A 15,428-nucleotide genomic window follows, 5' to 3' on the forward strand; every position below is an offset into this window, starting at 1 on the left:
ACCCATCCACCCACCTTGGATGGGACCCGGGCGCTGAGCGATTGCAACCCCCGGCCTGGGAGACTAACTAGTTTCGTGCAAACTTTCGCTCCCCGAAATGCTTTTCCTAACTCGAAGGTTTGAGACGTCCGAAAGAGCCGGCATTTTCCAACGGTCCGCAGCTATTTATAAGAGGCGGAGTCTTCCGTGGCTCTGGAAAGAAACATTTCCAAGACCTCCCTCTGCCCGGCGCTGCTCCTTCCGCGACCCCAGCGCCTTCCACTCTCCCCGACTGCGCTCCTGCCCTCGTCGGCAGCACGCCCTGCGCCGCTTTCGCTGTGGGGCAGGCGGCGGGGCGGGGGCTCACCTCTCCCAGAGGATTGGCAAGTGAAACTGTCAAGCCGCTGAACTGATTTCTCTCCGGCTTTCCCCCCACTTCCTTCCTCCTCCCTCCCGACGCCCCGGGGAGGGCGCCATCTAGGGGCTTCGGGCTCGCACTGCGCGCCCCCCTTTCCTTCCCCGACCCCGGCTTTGGCATCCCGAAAGGGAGCGGGGAGGAGGAGAGCAGATTCCCGAAGTGGCCTCCGGACTGGCGCGGCTTCGGCTTGCCGGGCCCCGGCGGGGCAGAGTGTTCGGAGGGCGGGCGGCAGACTTCCCGGGGCCGTGCAAGAGAGGAAATTCCCGCCTGTCCGGCGGGGATGAGCCGCCCACATCCTCCGCGGTCGCCTGCGAAGCCTTAATGCCCGACGAGCAGACATGGCCAACGGCAGGCGCGAGACCACCACCCTTCCCTGCGGCAGCCTGGAGGACGAGGACGAGGAGAGGAGGGAAGCGGCGCTCCAGAAGCTGGTCGTCCGCCTGCAGAACGTGCAGGAGGGGAAGCAGCTCGAGAGCTTGCTCCAAACGCTGCAAGACCTCCTCGCCTTCGCTGCCCTGCCAAGCGGTAAAGTTCGGCGGTTCCCCCAACCAAAGGGCCTTGCTCGGGGCCGGGCAGGGCGGAGCGCTCGCTTCATTGCGTGTTTGGCTTCTTTTTGGTCTTTTCAGGTGCCAAGTTATTCAGGGGCAAAAGTATCCACGTGCCTCTGCTGCTGGTGTTGGTGTCTTACATGAGAGTGGGGCGCGTGCAACAGGTAAACAAACTTCCGTCCTCCTCTGTTCATTTGCTAGATTTACCTCCGGACTTTAGCAGCTCGTGAGGTAGATCGGGCTGAGAGGGGATGGTCCAAAGTCACCTGCCCAGCTGGCATGGGGGAGGATGGACTAGAAGCAGGGTTTCTCAAACTTGGAAACTTTTAAGACTGTGGACTTCAACTTTTAAGACTGTGGACTGTGGAATTCCCGGCCAGCAGGTTTTATGATAGATAAAATCCACTGGAAAGCTTAAGAGAGGAGAGAGATCTGCTGCATCAAAAAAAAAATATCTCCCAAAGTATTGTGGGGAGATGGGATCTGTCAGAATTTAATTTATATTCTGTTCTGAGCAAAAATTGTTACTGCTTTGAAATAGCTTTGACTGTGTAATTTCTGTTTTTTAATTCTTATTTTCAAATAAGGTCTCTTTTCCCCCTTTCTTACGGTTTTGAGGAGATGCATAAAATAAAAATCTAAGAGATGGCTTTTGGGCTGTAGTTTATTTCCGTTTCAAAAAAGTTTGATTAGAAGCATACTGTACTGCCAAAATAGTTACCTAACTTTGGTGAAATAGCGTAAGGAAATGATTTCAGTTTTAAACAAAGCACTCAAGTTTAATTACCTTAAAAAAAAAAAACACTATCCAACTAAGAATAGGTTGTGGATGAAAAACGCCACGATAAATGTCATCTGAATAAAAATAGGCTATAGTTGGACAGAATATTACAGAAGGGAAAACCATTTGCTTGAATATATGTAATTCATTTGTTACTGAAACAGTAGATCACAAGTTTTGCCCAAATAAAATTGCTAGAAAGCATATATATGAAGTACTTTGATGTTTACCCATTTCCATACAGAGACTCCAACAACTTATTTAAATAGTTTTAAGAATACGTTTGCATGCTATACTACATAATGAACAAGGAATAGCATGCCTCGAGCAGTGTTTTTGATTGAGGAAGCAGCTGAAGCATAGAAACGAAAAATGTGATGAGAGCAGTGAAATGAACAGATTTCAAGACAGAAACTAAGAGGTCGGCATCCAGCATCCATTTTGTTCTGCCCAGATGTCTGTGGGTGTTCTGCTTGTTGTTTTTGTCCCTGTGAAAATCACTCAACAACAAACCCACGTTATTTCAGTTAGAAATAAAACTTCCCCACCTATTTATAATTATTGCTTGGGATTTGATGCCTTCTGCAGCAGTGATGGAACTGGAGGCTTTGAGTGAGTTGATACTGCTATGTACTTTACACTTTTGCACCCTTTTTTGGCTCTATTCTTGCATTACAAGCAGAGACTCGTGCAGGGAACCTAAAGGAGCATCTTGTGTATGGGAATTCAGCTATTCTTGCTTTAAAATTCTTGCATGTTTGGTGCAGTTTACTAAATATTACCCATTCAGGTCCAGGAAAATTTCACTTGCCAGCAGTCTCTGAGGGACATGCAACACTCATTAAAAACAGACAGAGCTTTGATTGCACCATCATAGTCACTATCTTGACTTTTTACCACATCTTGCAGACACCCTGGTCCAGGAAAAGCTTCCTTGCTTAATGTTATAAGCTAGCTCTCTCACCTAGAAGACAATGCTGAATAGGCATCCCATTCTCTTCATGCCCTTGTACTTTGTAAGTTGTTGGAATATAAGGCTTTCCCCCATTTTAATGCCAGACTCCTAATAATTCCACTTTCAAAGCCCTTTATGCTCACACTACTATTCAGGAAGTGCAAGACAGAAATACAGGAAAAAAAGGAGAAATTTGAAGCTCAAAGCTCAAATTCACTCTGTTGGGTTTTTTTTACTTTTTAAACTTTAACTTAATATTTATATGTATGTTGTAGGTTTAAAAGTGAGCAGGAAGAGAAAACCAGCATTTAAAAAAAAGTAGCAATTGTTTATTATTTGAAATTGATAAGAAACAAAAAACATGGCCATATCTGGAATGCCATAGTTGTTTGAATTCCTAGAGAGTACCTTTCCTCATCCTGCCCAGGCTGGTTGTGGATTATGGTGGGTGTAGTCCAATAAATCAGAGGTTTCCTGATTGATGCAGGCTGCATTTAGGTAAACAGGAGGGATGGTATCCAACTCAGATGTTTCCTGAGTATCTAGGGTGAAAAAAATGTATCCACATTGTGGATCAGTTGCAAATTACCGTATTTATTTATCGGGAACCCAACTGTGCCACATATGTGAATTTTGCCATTAAATAGATATTCTTTGAACAAGTGATTTGGATCATAGCCACTTTGTTTAGACTGACTGCTTTAAAATTAGATTCTGCAGTCTCTCTCCATGTGGAATTTACATTAGTAATAAATTACAACTCTGAAATTTACATTAGAAAAGATTAAGTAAAAGTTGGAGAGCCCCTAAACAAAACAATTCACTTTCAGTGTCATATTACAGCATGACAGTGATTATATTCTTTGGCTGTCAGTCTGAATAACAATTCAAAGGCAGATATAAACAACCAAATTAAGCCATAGGATAATTAATCTGAGATTATATTTTTGAGGGGGCTTTGATCTAAAAAAAGTTGAATTACTTTGTGTGATTGTGTGTGTAATATGTAATAATGTGTGTATTACATGTAATAATACTAAGAAAAATTAATTCAGGAGTACTCAAATTGGTTCCTAGTTCAAAATTACAAACTAGCATCAGTATTGGCAATATAATGTTGGGAACTTGGACTAATCAGCCCATCTTAAAAATTTACTATTCGGAAAATCTTGAAGTTAGACATAAGGGAGATTGATGTATTCTTTAAAAACTATGTGTATTTTCTGCTTTTAAGGTGGGCTGGTCACTTCTTTGCAAACTTATTCAAGTATGCCCAGAAACTCTGCATCATTTAGCAGTTCCTCAAGGGGTTGGAAAGGACTGGGAAGTACTTGGTGTTCATCAGTAAGTATATTGTGTATGGTGTGTATTACACAGACCCCAACATAGCCTGTTATTGCAGAAATATAAAATATTAACTTGTATACCTTTGTTAAACTGTTTCAATTGCTGGACAAAAACTAATATTTAAGCTAAGAATTTAGGTGGTATGCAATACACAAAATAGATAATTCATATATGTTAAATAATTTGAGTTGTTAAAAAATGTCCTGTATGGCATGCCACTTAGTTATTTCAGCAGATGGTTTTAGGACACACTCATTTTTTCATGCTTTAGAAAGCACTGCTTATAAAAATAGGCAGTCTTTGGACAGTCCGACTCATCTTCTCAACTTTAGAGGTGTGGTTGAATGTTTCAAATCATCAAGATTTATTTACAGTCCAAGACCAAACATTTTTTATTCGATTTTGTAGGAGGAGTTTAAGAGGGACGCGGTGGCGCTGCGGGTTAAACCGCTGAGCTGTCGATCGGAAGGTCGGCGGTTCGAAACCGCGCGGCGGGGTGAGCTCCCGTTGCTCGTCCCAGCTTCTGCACACCAAGCAGTTCGAAAACATGCAAATGTGAGTAGATTAATTGGTACCGCTTCGGCGGGAAGGTAACGGCGTTCCGTGAGTCATGCTGGCCACATGACCCGGAAGTGTCCTATGGACAACGCCGGCTCCAAGGCTTTGAAACGGAGATGAGCACCGCCCCCTAGAGTCGGACACGACTGGACTTTACGTCAAGGGAAACCTTTACCTTTACCTTTAGGAGGAGTTTAATAGTGAGAAAGGAACAGGAAGCTTCTGGAAACCAACTATTCCCATTTACACCTTTTTAAAAAGCCAAACCCTGAAAGATGGCTTATCACCAAAAGTCAGTAGTAAAATGGCGGAACAACAGCACAGCTTCAGCTGTTTGGAGGAAAGCATTAAGGATGGAAATGGGTTTGCCTCCCAGGGGTCTCTTATCCCACTCTTATTTTGGAAAAATAACACATACACCCCAATCATGTAGCTGAAAATCCGTCATTTTGCTGTTGAATTTTGGCAGCCTGATTGCCAGTGTGTTGTAGGCCACAGGTGTCCTGTGTGTTACTCAGGCCTGCTTTACAGATGAACAAAAAGTGAATAGTGCATGGTCACAGACATTTGGTTTTAGAACTGGTGGTTCTGTCTTGTCTTAATAACCAAATTTATGAATAGGTTTATCTGGTACAGAATGAAAATCTGTTGTGTAGAATTAGTTTTAGTTTGCACAGAGGAGGCCACCAGAATTAACCACAGTAATAATATTCCTCAAGGCTGAAGAGAAATGTTTGCAGTAAGAAGGAAGTTTCTGAATGTTGAGAAAAATGTCAACGCTTATTTTGTCACAGAGCTTTAAGAAAATAGGGGAAGTGAAAGTGCCTAATTTTCAGAAGGTAGGGTGAAAGCTAGTGTCCTAACTGCCAGGAAACACGCTGAGACAAGGAACTGGTCTCTAATGTTTTATTGCTTGTACATAACAGGAATCCTAACAAACTGAAGAAGCGTGGGAAACACCCAGCCATATAAACCCCAAAGGTTAAGGCGGTCCCGATCTGTGTCTCTTTGAATGGCTACCTAATTCCTCAGTGCTATGCATGAGCTTAACAGTCTGGATGGGAGCCCCCTGCTCACCATCCTTACTCATGACAGCTAGGGACAACTTCCTTTTTCTGAAAGTCTGTTGGTCTTGAGGAATTAGAGTAGTTTCTTGAAATCAAAATGTGCCTCTTGCCTTCTTGAAACAGTGTGGGGCAAGGGAGATGGGCGAGTAAACCAGTTAGCAAGTAAGACAGAACAAATCTGTGTCTCTGGAGAAACTCTGTAGTGAGTTCTATTCAAATGTTAGGCATATATTGTAATAAAATTAGCCCTCCCCCTGAGTATATACTGCATCACTGGCAATAAGTTGCAGTTATCACTAACATACAATTTTTCCATTTACCTTAGAATTATCAGGTAACGTATGAGTTTCCCCCCCTCCTCCTCCTTGGAATTAATTACTAATATTGTATCTGAAAGCATGGTGTAAAAATTCTTTAAAACATCTAATGCATCAAGCTATATAATACTCTTTTTTCACCAGTGCTAATCTCTAGTTCTTTGATGCTGCTACCTATCAACTGCTATCAGTTTTATGCTTATTTATTTATTAAACATATATGGCTGCTGTAATGGTATGTGGGAATGATCGTGGGAGACAGCAGGAAGAGCCGCAGACTAGACAATGGTCAGACAAGCAGTAGCTGAGCCTGCAGAAGAAATGGGGTCGTGGCAAATGTCTCAGAAGGGACCCTCCCTAGTTTCTTGGGCTGTAAAGGTGTGGGGGGAGAGATGCACTTTCAGACTTGCAAGATTCTGTTAATGTAACTTTACAACAAAGATAGAGCAAGTACTCCTGGGTGTGCTGCTTGTCTGGACTACCTTGCAAGGCTGACAGCTGCCCAGCTCAAATATATAACTCTGGGCAGCTAACAAGGAATAAAAACAGACAAAACAATAAATAGCATATATACAGGTAGTCCTCGCTTAACGATGGTAATTGGGACTGCATTGCTTAGTGATGGCAGTCCTAGCAGTCCTTGTTGCCATTGTTACGTTGCTAATCTATGATTTGGGCTCAACCCAGGGCCCTAGGCTTGATAGCAGAACCAGGTTTTCAGGGCATTACAGAAAGCCAGGATCAGGGTGAGTCTAATATCCAGGGAAATGGTATTCCAGAGGGCAGGTGCTATGATACAAAAGGGTCCCTTCCTGGGTCCTGCCAGAAGACACTCTCTGACAGATGGGACCTGGAGCATGCCTCTCCTGCCAGATCCAGCAGGATGGGTAGATACAACCAGGGAGAGACGGTCCCAAAGGTAACCCAGCCCCATGCCATGAAGGGCTTTATAGGTCCCTACCAGCACCTTGAATTGAACCCGGAAGCATACAGGGACCCAATACAGCTCACAGAGCAGGGATGCCATATGCACCGCATGAAAGATACCCATAACTGTGCCTTATCTATTTCTTCATTTACTTTTTTACCATGTTCACTTATTATGTTTATTCTTCATTCAACATGTTGCAGCCCATTTACATGGATTGAAATTTGAAGCTAATAATTAGATCCTTTGGGTAAATTTCATTCTAGAATCTATCATGATTTTATGCTCTTTTAAATTCTGCTTGGATTATACCAGCATAGACAATGTAATGAAACAAGCTGGCTGGATAAGTGACAGTTTTGCCCAGGGAGTACCTTGTGCAACATAATAAATACTGACAATTCACCATAGCAACTTAAGAAGTACAAGCTCGATTAGCATGATTTGTTGTGGTTTTCTTTTCTGTTGCAAACCTCTTTAGAGTATAAAAAGAGGCCTGCTGGATCAGGCCAACAGCCACCTTAGTCCAGCGTCTTATTTCTTGTGGTAGCCATCTTGATGCCAGTGGATGCTTGCAAGCCGGAGAGGGAGACATCTCTCTCTCCCAGCGTTGTTCCTTTGTAACTGGTATTTGGAGGCATGCTTTCTCCAACCTGAAAGTAACATTGAGTCTTCAATATTAGTAGCCCAATAGACCTATCCTCCACAAATTTATCCAATCCCTTTTTGAAGCCATCTAAGATACTGGCATCTCCACATTTTGTGGTAATATATTCCACAAAATATTCCACACTAATTAGGCCTTGTGTGAAAAAATGCTTTCTTTTGCTGCTCCGAATCTTCTTCCAGAAGTTAAAATGAATGCCTTTATGTTTTGACACAGAACCCCCCCCCCAACTTTTCCATGCAATATTATCCACTGTTACCTGAAGATCTTTTTCCTAGTTAGTTATAGACAGGTCAGACCCATTCTCTGTATGTGAGATTTTTTGCTCTAGTGTGCATCACTTTATGCACTCAAACAGAACTGCATTTGCTTTGTTTTTTTAAATGTTCATCCAGTATAAAGAGATCCTGGAACTCTTCACAATCAGTTTCAGTTTTCACTAGCCTGGATAGTTTGGCATCATCTACAAACTTGGCCAGCTACCCAGTTATTCCTAAATCCAAATAATTTGTGAACAAGCTAAAGAACCAGTCCGAACATAGTTCTTTGAGAGGCTCCACTTCTTGTTTTCTCTAGGTAGAAAATTAAGATTAGTCATGTGTTCCTTCTTTTTCCTTCTTGTTTTTTAACCTGTTGGCGATCTGTAAAAGGACAAGTCCTCTTATCCATTGATCACTAAGCTTATTCAAGAGCCCTGGTGGAGAAACTTTATCAAAGGCTTTTTAAAAATCCAAGCCTTTGATGTTGAGATAATCTCTATGCATGTGCCTGTCAGTGCCCTTAAAAAATTCTTGGTCTGTGAGGAAGGATTTCCAGAATCTGTGCTGATTTTTCTTCTTCTTCTCCTATTTGCATATTTAGTTTTTCTCTAATTATTATTTCTGCTAGTAGGCCTGGAATAGATGTTAAGCTGACTGACCTAGGTCCCTTTTTAAAACAGTGTTCCTCTAAAAGAAATTTAAATATTAACAATGACTAGATTACTTTTTCTTAACAACACATGGAGCCTCTGACAACTATGCTTTTACTGAAATTGATGAATTTAAAGTGATTAAACCACTGTGAAACAATATGTACAGTATGTGTCTTGTACTTTCATATGCCTTGTATTTCACCAATGTATGCTGGTAACCGAGAATTGTGATTTAATGAATATCCTGCTATGTTGCACCTTATTTGCATTTATTGGGAAACAGATACATTGTGATTAAATGTGGCTGGGATAATGTTGTTCACACAAAAAGCTAAGCCAAAAACAACAAATCCATTTAGCATGAGTTGTAAATCCAGTCAGAAAGAATGGTCAATGATTGTAGATTAGAAATCAGGATTTGAATTGAGCTTGCTCATATGGAGGGAGATTACGTTTGCCTGTATCCATAAGCATGCCTATTCATACTATTGTTCTGGCTTATATATTTTGGACTGCAATTAAGATTTTTTCTTCTTCTTTTTACTTTAGGCAAATTCTTAAGATGCTTAAAACCCACAATGCAAACATACATCTTTCAACAGTTGGCCTGAAAGCATTAAATCTACTTCTTTCTTCAGGTATTAACTTTTCTTAAAATATGTAAGTACATGATACTGTTAGTGGTCCAAGAACTTGATTATTCTCAGCATGCTTATTGTTCTTAGAACCCTAGCATTTGAAATGATGGGGCAAAGATTGTTCTTTTTAATTTGTACATTTGACTGGTTGATTAAATGCCATCAAATCAGTGTTGACTCTTAGGAACCACATAGATAGATTTTTCTCCAGGGGGATATGTCCCCAACCTGGTCCTTTGGGTCCTCTGACAGTGCAGCCATTGCCACTGTAATTGAGACCATCCTTCTTGCTGCTGGTTGTTCTTTTGTCCTGTTTCCTCCCATCTTTTCCAGCATTATAGACTTCTCAAGAGACCATAATGTGTCCAAAGTATGATAATTTGAGCCTGGTCATTTGTGTCTTGAGTGAGAACTCTGGATTCATTTGTTTTATAATCCATTTGTTCGTTTTCTTAGTTATCCATGGTATTCTCAGGAGTCTTCTCCAGCACCAAAGTTTAAAAGCATCAATACTCTTTCTATCCTGCTTCTTCAAAGTCCAACTTTTGTTTCCGTAGAGTGTTACAGGAAAAAACAATTTTGATCTTTGTAGGTATAGATACAACTCAGCATCTCATCATCTTTCCAAGGCCTTTGATGTTACTCCACGAAAAGGTAGTCTGAGGCATGTTTCTTGACTGCTGCTTTCTTTATTGCTGATAGTCAATCCTAACAAGCAGAAGCTATCTACCATTTCGACATCTTCATTTTCAGTTCTAAGGCTAGTTGCTGTACGTGTTCTCATTAGTTCAGACTTCTTTACATTTAATCTTAGTTTCATTTTTTCATTGCGTGTCATGATTTGCAGATCATTTGTAATTTCTGCTGTCAGAGAGCAGGGTCATCAGCATAACACAGATTATTGATGTTTCTTCCTCCAGTTTTAAAACCACATTCATCATCTTTAATTCCAGCTTCCCTCAATATATATTCCACATATACTGCATATTTGTACATTGGGCAGTGCATAATCTCTTTGTCCCCTACTGACTCCTTTATGCTAGGTTGTAGAGGAGTCCAACACATAAAGTATGTTTGAATCATTAAAGCAGCTGCATCCTTTTCCCAGCTTGTCCCTGGTTGTCTCTTGTGTGTTTTTTTCCCCAGTGAAGCGAAATGGTAGACAGATGGGGGCATTTTTCTCTGTTATATGATGTATTTTTATGTGCACTTCACGTAGTATAACTTCTTGTGTTGTAAGCTACATTAAAAGGTTTGGAAAAGTGCTGGCTTGACTGTGGTTTACATATAGGTTCAGCAGGTGCAGATTAGATTTAGATTTAGACCAAATCCCAAAAATTTGTCTAGCATAATGATAAATTGAGATGGTGCTTTCACTTTCCTTTCTGCAGAGAGAGCTGTCTCAATGCATACTTTACATGAGTTTTTTTATTTTCCCCCCTTAGATCTCAACTGAAGCTTGACAGATTATTTAGACATACAAAAAACATGTATAATAATAGTTACAGCCTTTATGTTTCCAGTACTTTTGATACTAACAATAGTGGTTTAATAATGGAAGTTAAAGAAGAATTTGTTTAAAACACAGAGATGTCTATTTTTCAGAAATGACATGAGCTTACAGATAAGATTTCCACTGTGCAATAATCTTGATTCATTCATGCAGTTCTTGATGCCATTATCTTCATGTTGCAATGTTCCTGTATTTTCCCATTTCTTTCTACCCTTTTCTCTTCACAGGAAATTAGAGATTGCATAATAGATTTTGATTGATAGCAGTAGGAGTCCCTTAGTTGGAAATATCCTTATTGGCTACTATCTTACGCTGAATTCAACAGTATTTCTAAACAGAACATACAAGAATAGTGTCATTTACCCATCTTACTTACACGTCTCTGGGAGTAACACCTTTTACTTCAGGGAGACTTACTTCTGAGTAGATGTGTGTGTATGTATGTGTATGTGTATACTGTATACACACACACACACACACATACGCTGTATGTATGTTTGTATGTATGCTGAAAATAGAATGAAAAGAATATTTGGTAAGCAAATGATCTGCAGAGTTTTTCTTGTATTTTTAGATGAAATCACGCTTCTTCTCTTAGAAGAAGGGACTGATATATTTTTATTGATATTTGATGCCATGGATACCTTTTCTGATAATGAAAAGATCCAGAAATATGGATGTAAAGCTTTGCACACGCTTTTAGAAAAAGGTAAGCAATGTAGTTGTATATATTGATTTTCCTAGTTTTGTTGTTACCTAGTAAAACCAGTAAAAAGCTTGTGAGACCCAGTGTCAAGGGGAAAAAATTGTAACGAAATTCTCAATGGGACCCTTTAATTTTCTAATTTTCCAAGCATTATTGTGTCTTATCAATTGAAAAAACAACTTAAATGGTGTCTGAGCCTGAGAATTTGCAATTTTAGGTTAGTTTCAGAGTTAGTTCTCACCTGGTCAGAGAAAAACAACCTGCTATCAGATCTGGCCATTTTAAAAACAAGAGGCAGATGGAAATTGGGTCTCCTGCCCTAAAGAGAGGTATATTCAACTTTTTACATAGGTCAGGGAGGAGAAAGAGATACAAGAATTTTAAACATTGAATTCACTCTAAATAGGACTCTCATTTAATACACAGCAGTCAGTGGAATTCTTTTATAATGGCTTCTTATTTATTTGTTTGATTTATATCTTGCCTTTTGTTCAAGAACTCAAGGTAGCATCACTGTGTGCCCCTCTTTCATTTTTAGCCACAACCACCATCCTATGAGATAGCTTGAGCTGAGCAACAGTGACTAGTCATAACTCACCCAAGGGAGCTTCTATAGCTGAGGATAGACTAGAACTTGGGTCTCTCCAGTGCTGTTCAGCATCTTAACCACTGTAACACACACTGGCTCTCTTAATTTTTTTTAAAAAATCAAATGTATTTATCAGAAGTTCTTGGATTGTTTCAAGTCCAAGCTATTCAAGAAAAGCCTGCCAGCTTGTTTCAGGGAAGGGTAGATTCATAGCCAAAGTGACGTTAATTAACATTCCAAGTTTAAGAGAAATGATACAGCTCACGCTATTAATCAGGCAAATAATATGGTGCCTTGGGCACCATATTACCTGTCTTGGTTCTCCACCTCTTTGTCTTTTTTGGATTTTTTTTTAATTTAAAGAATACAGTAAATCAGGATGTTTGCTATAAGAGTTGGTGCTGTGACACTAGGAGTGTTCCTGAAATTGTCTTCCAATAAGGAAGTGAAAATATTAAACTTGGAATGTTCCTGAAATTGTCTTCCAATAAGGAAGTGAAAATATTAAACTTGGAATGTTCCTGAAATTGTCTTTCAATAAGGAAGTAAAAATATTAAACTTGATGCATGTAAACACTCTGCAGTATTTAAGAAGAGTGAACTACTCAAGGTACCTTGCTGGTTTAGAATTTGAATCATTATTGCATGCTACAATATTTGTGGGGCAGTTACAAATTCTTTTGGTTGTTAACATCTTCCAGACTTTATTTTAGTGCAGCCTCTGCATTAGCCCAATTCTCTTAACGGTGATTGAGAAACTGCATAGTGAAGCAATTTTTATTCAATCTCACAATTTCAAAGAGGATGTAAAGTTGTCAACAAATATTGAGTTAGGCCTTATGGAAAGAAAATCATTTTTGGACAGAAGTTAAAAATATTAATCTGTGCCCAGGTATCAGCTCCCAGATGTTAAAGCAGACCACAATATTATAAGACTCTGCTCTAAAACATGAACAGGAAAATAATGTTACTGTTTTTCCTGGCTATAAAAGAAGAGAAGCCTTTACATTATACTGAGGGTCAAGGAAGTGTGGAACTCAGAGGCCCTCCTGAGAAAGCAAACAAAAATCAATTTTTTTTCAATGAAAGAGAGAAATAGGTAAACAAAATAGGGGAAGGATAGGGTGTAGGAAAAAACTATGGGTTTTTCTTTGGATTTTTTTTTTCAGAGCCTCCTTTTCCCTTCCCTGTTACTGGGAGAAGGCCTAGGGTCATCTTTCTCCACAACTTGACTCCAAAATATTCTTTCCTCCACAACCAAGCTAGGATTGTATCTCTCCTTTCCTCCTCAAAACACTCAGGTTGTTTCAGTGCTGGCAAAACCTCATCTGGCTCATGTTCAGAAGAGAATATGGATGGCAAACTGGTGACAGTGAAGCAACTTTGACATAGATTCCTTTTACCTTCTGAGTATTGAATTTGTGAATTATATTATCAAAGCAAGGTTTTTTTACTTCATTTATGCCTTTGTCTTGTAATTCAGTTCCAGAGGAGCAACTGATGGAATTTGTTGAAGAGAAAGATCACATGATTATACTAAATGTGTTCAAAAAGTTCCCAGAGAAAGCAGATGTAGTCTGTTTTGCACTTCGGTCTTTGTATGTGTTGGCTGGGCCACGTAAGTATGGTTTTCTTCATAGAAGTTGTTTAAGGGGAACAAATACATTGGTCGGTAATCACCCTTGTGTTGGCATTGATCATTGGGATGTTTCCCAGTCTGAGTTCATGCCTATATAGGGAATAAAAATATCTTTTATCATCTTGGTGGGTTAATTATTCTGGAATCTCACAAAGAGAGCTTATTCGCTGCTAATTTTCATGGATTCTTAAGTAGCATTTATCACCTCTGCCCCAGTTCAGTACTTTGTAGGATCATAGAACTTATACACTGATAGCTCCCAGGCTTCATTAGCTGGGTGCGGTGTAAAATTAAAGGTGAGTGATAAACTAAGGTCTGAGTGGAAACAGATCCTGTCCAGTCCAAAGGTAGGAGTACAGTCTATGTAACAGAGATTAGCTTTTAAGATCAGGTACCTATCAGCTTAAAGCTTCCTCTTCGATCTTACTCTCCTCTTGAAAAGCCAGCTTTGGTGCTGACCAGAGTACGTTAGCTCAGCTTTTGCTAATGTACTAGGAATGTTGCTCTAGTGAAGGAGAATCAGTTCACCATGATACATGACTTCTCTCTCCTTTCAGTAATTACAATGCAGCCTACATAGAATCACCTCAAGTATTTCAAAATCACATATGCAAAATATGGCATGCAGATATTGCTGAGACACCTTGATTTGCCTAATAAACTAAAGCAATTGGGTTGACAGATACGAGGTCTTTTCTGAAACGGCAGCCCGGTTAAGGAAATGCTTCCCTGGGTAATCAAAGTAGCCTTCTTTTTGTTACATTGTGATGAGCTGTCAAAGGGTTATAAATAAATGAATGTTGTGCCTTTCAAATCAGTCTTGACTCTTGGTGACTGCCTGTTGCAGTTTTCTTGGCAGCGTTTTCAGAACTGCTTGCCATTGCCTCCATCCTAGGACAGAGAGAGAGTGACTGGCCCAAAGTTACCCATCTGGCTTTCTGTCTAAGGCAGGATTAGAACTCATAGTCTCTGACTTCTAGCCAGATGTGGATTTTGGCGGTGCCACTGGTTCTCAGGAAGGGAGGAAGGGAGCACATTCCAAGGAGGTGGAGGAGATAAGTGGAGGCACAGTCCAGGAGGCAATGGTGGGAAAACAAAGAGGTTCAGAATAGCCCTGCCCTACAGCATTCCCAGGTTATTTCCCCTTAGGTTAGGTAGAGTAGCTTTAGTCTGGCAAGATTCTGTCTATATGGTGTGAGCAAATAAAGAACTGGAGTTTGAATGGACTGACTCTTCTTTGTTCTTGGGCTGGGTCTGACATCAGATGTCTTTAACCAATATAACATTCTGTTAATGTTTTGTTTTGTTTTGTTTTGGTCATGCATATTGTCACAGGGTATTCATTTTATTACTGTGCAGGGGAAGGTAGCATAATTTACAACTATTTCAATAATTATTATAGTTTTAAAACATCAGCATGCACATTTCAAATGAGACAAATATTTATTCTTACTCAGGATCATTTTTATGCTGTTTTTAGCTAGCAATGTGGAAGTTCTTATGTCTGGAAATGTGAGGTGTTACAATATTATAGTAGAGATTATGAAAGCTTTCCCCGCATGCCAGCCAATTCAGGAAGTCAGCTGCTGCCTGCTGCACAAACTTACACTGGGTGAGTCCTAAACAAGATTATTCTGCCTTTGGTTTGACAGGAACATTATTACACTGGGAAAACAAATAATGCAAAAGGGGCTAGATGGAATGCTGTATGCTTAATAAAGCTTCTTTCTGAAAATCCTTTTTTATATATACACTGATAGATCAGATTCTAATAGACCGGCATCCTGAATTGAATTATCCTCTGAATTGTAAGCAAAATAAGTTGAAGTTAGAAAAAACAATCTTCATAAAATTTCAGAGCATGC

The 15,428-nt window shown here is 40.0% G+C and overlaps 1 protein-coding gene across 1 annotated transcript in view; it reads left to right on the forward strand.

The window, feature by feature from the left end:
- The first annotated feature begins 532 nt into the window (after window positions 1-532).
- The window catches only part of LRRK2 (leucine rich repeat kinase 2), an 84,581-nt gene continuing 69,685 nt past the window's right edge, over window positions 533-15,428 (forward strand). Inside the window, exons 1-7 of the mRNA XM_063307982.1 lie at window positions 533-922; window positions 1,024-1,109; window positions 3,916-4,025; window positions 9,028-9,116; window positions 11,204-11,338; window positions 13,408-13,542; window positions 15,044-15,175. Of these exons, the coding sequence (XP_063164052.1) occupies window positions 736-922; window positions 1,024-1,109; window positions 3,916-4,025; window positions 9,028-9,116; window positions 11,204-11,338; window positions 13,408-13,542; window positions 15,044-15,175 (874 nt within the window). The 5' untranslated portion in view covers window positions 533-735. The remainder of the gene's footprint in view (window positions 923-1,023; window positions 1,110-3,915; window positions 4,026-9,027; window positions 9,117-11,203; window positions 11,339-13,407; window positions 13,543-15,043; window positions 15,176-15,428) is intronic.

The sequence above is a fragment of the Candoia aspera genome, chromosome 7 (genome assembly GCF_035149785.1).
Source record: "Candoia aspera isolate rCanAsp1 chromosome 7, rCanAsp1.hap2, whole genome shotgun sequence".
Taxonomy (NCBI): Eukaryota; Metazoa; Chordata; class Lepidosauria; order Squamata; family Boidae; genus Candoia; species Candoia aspera.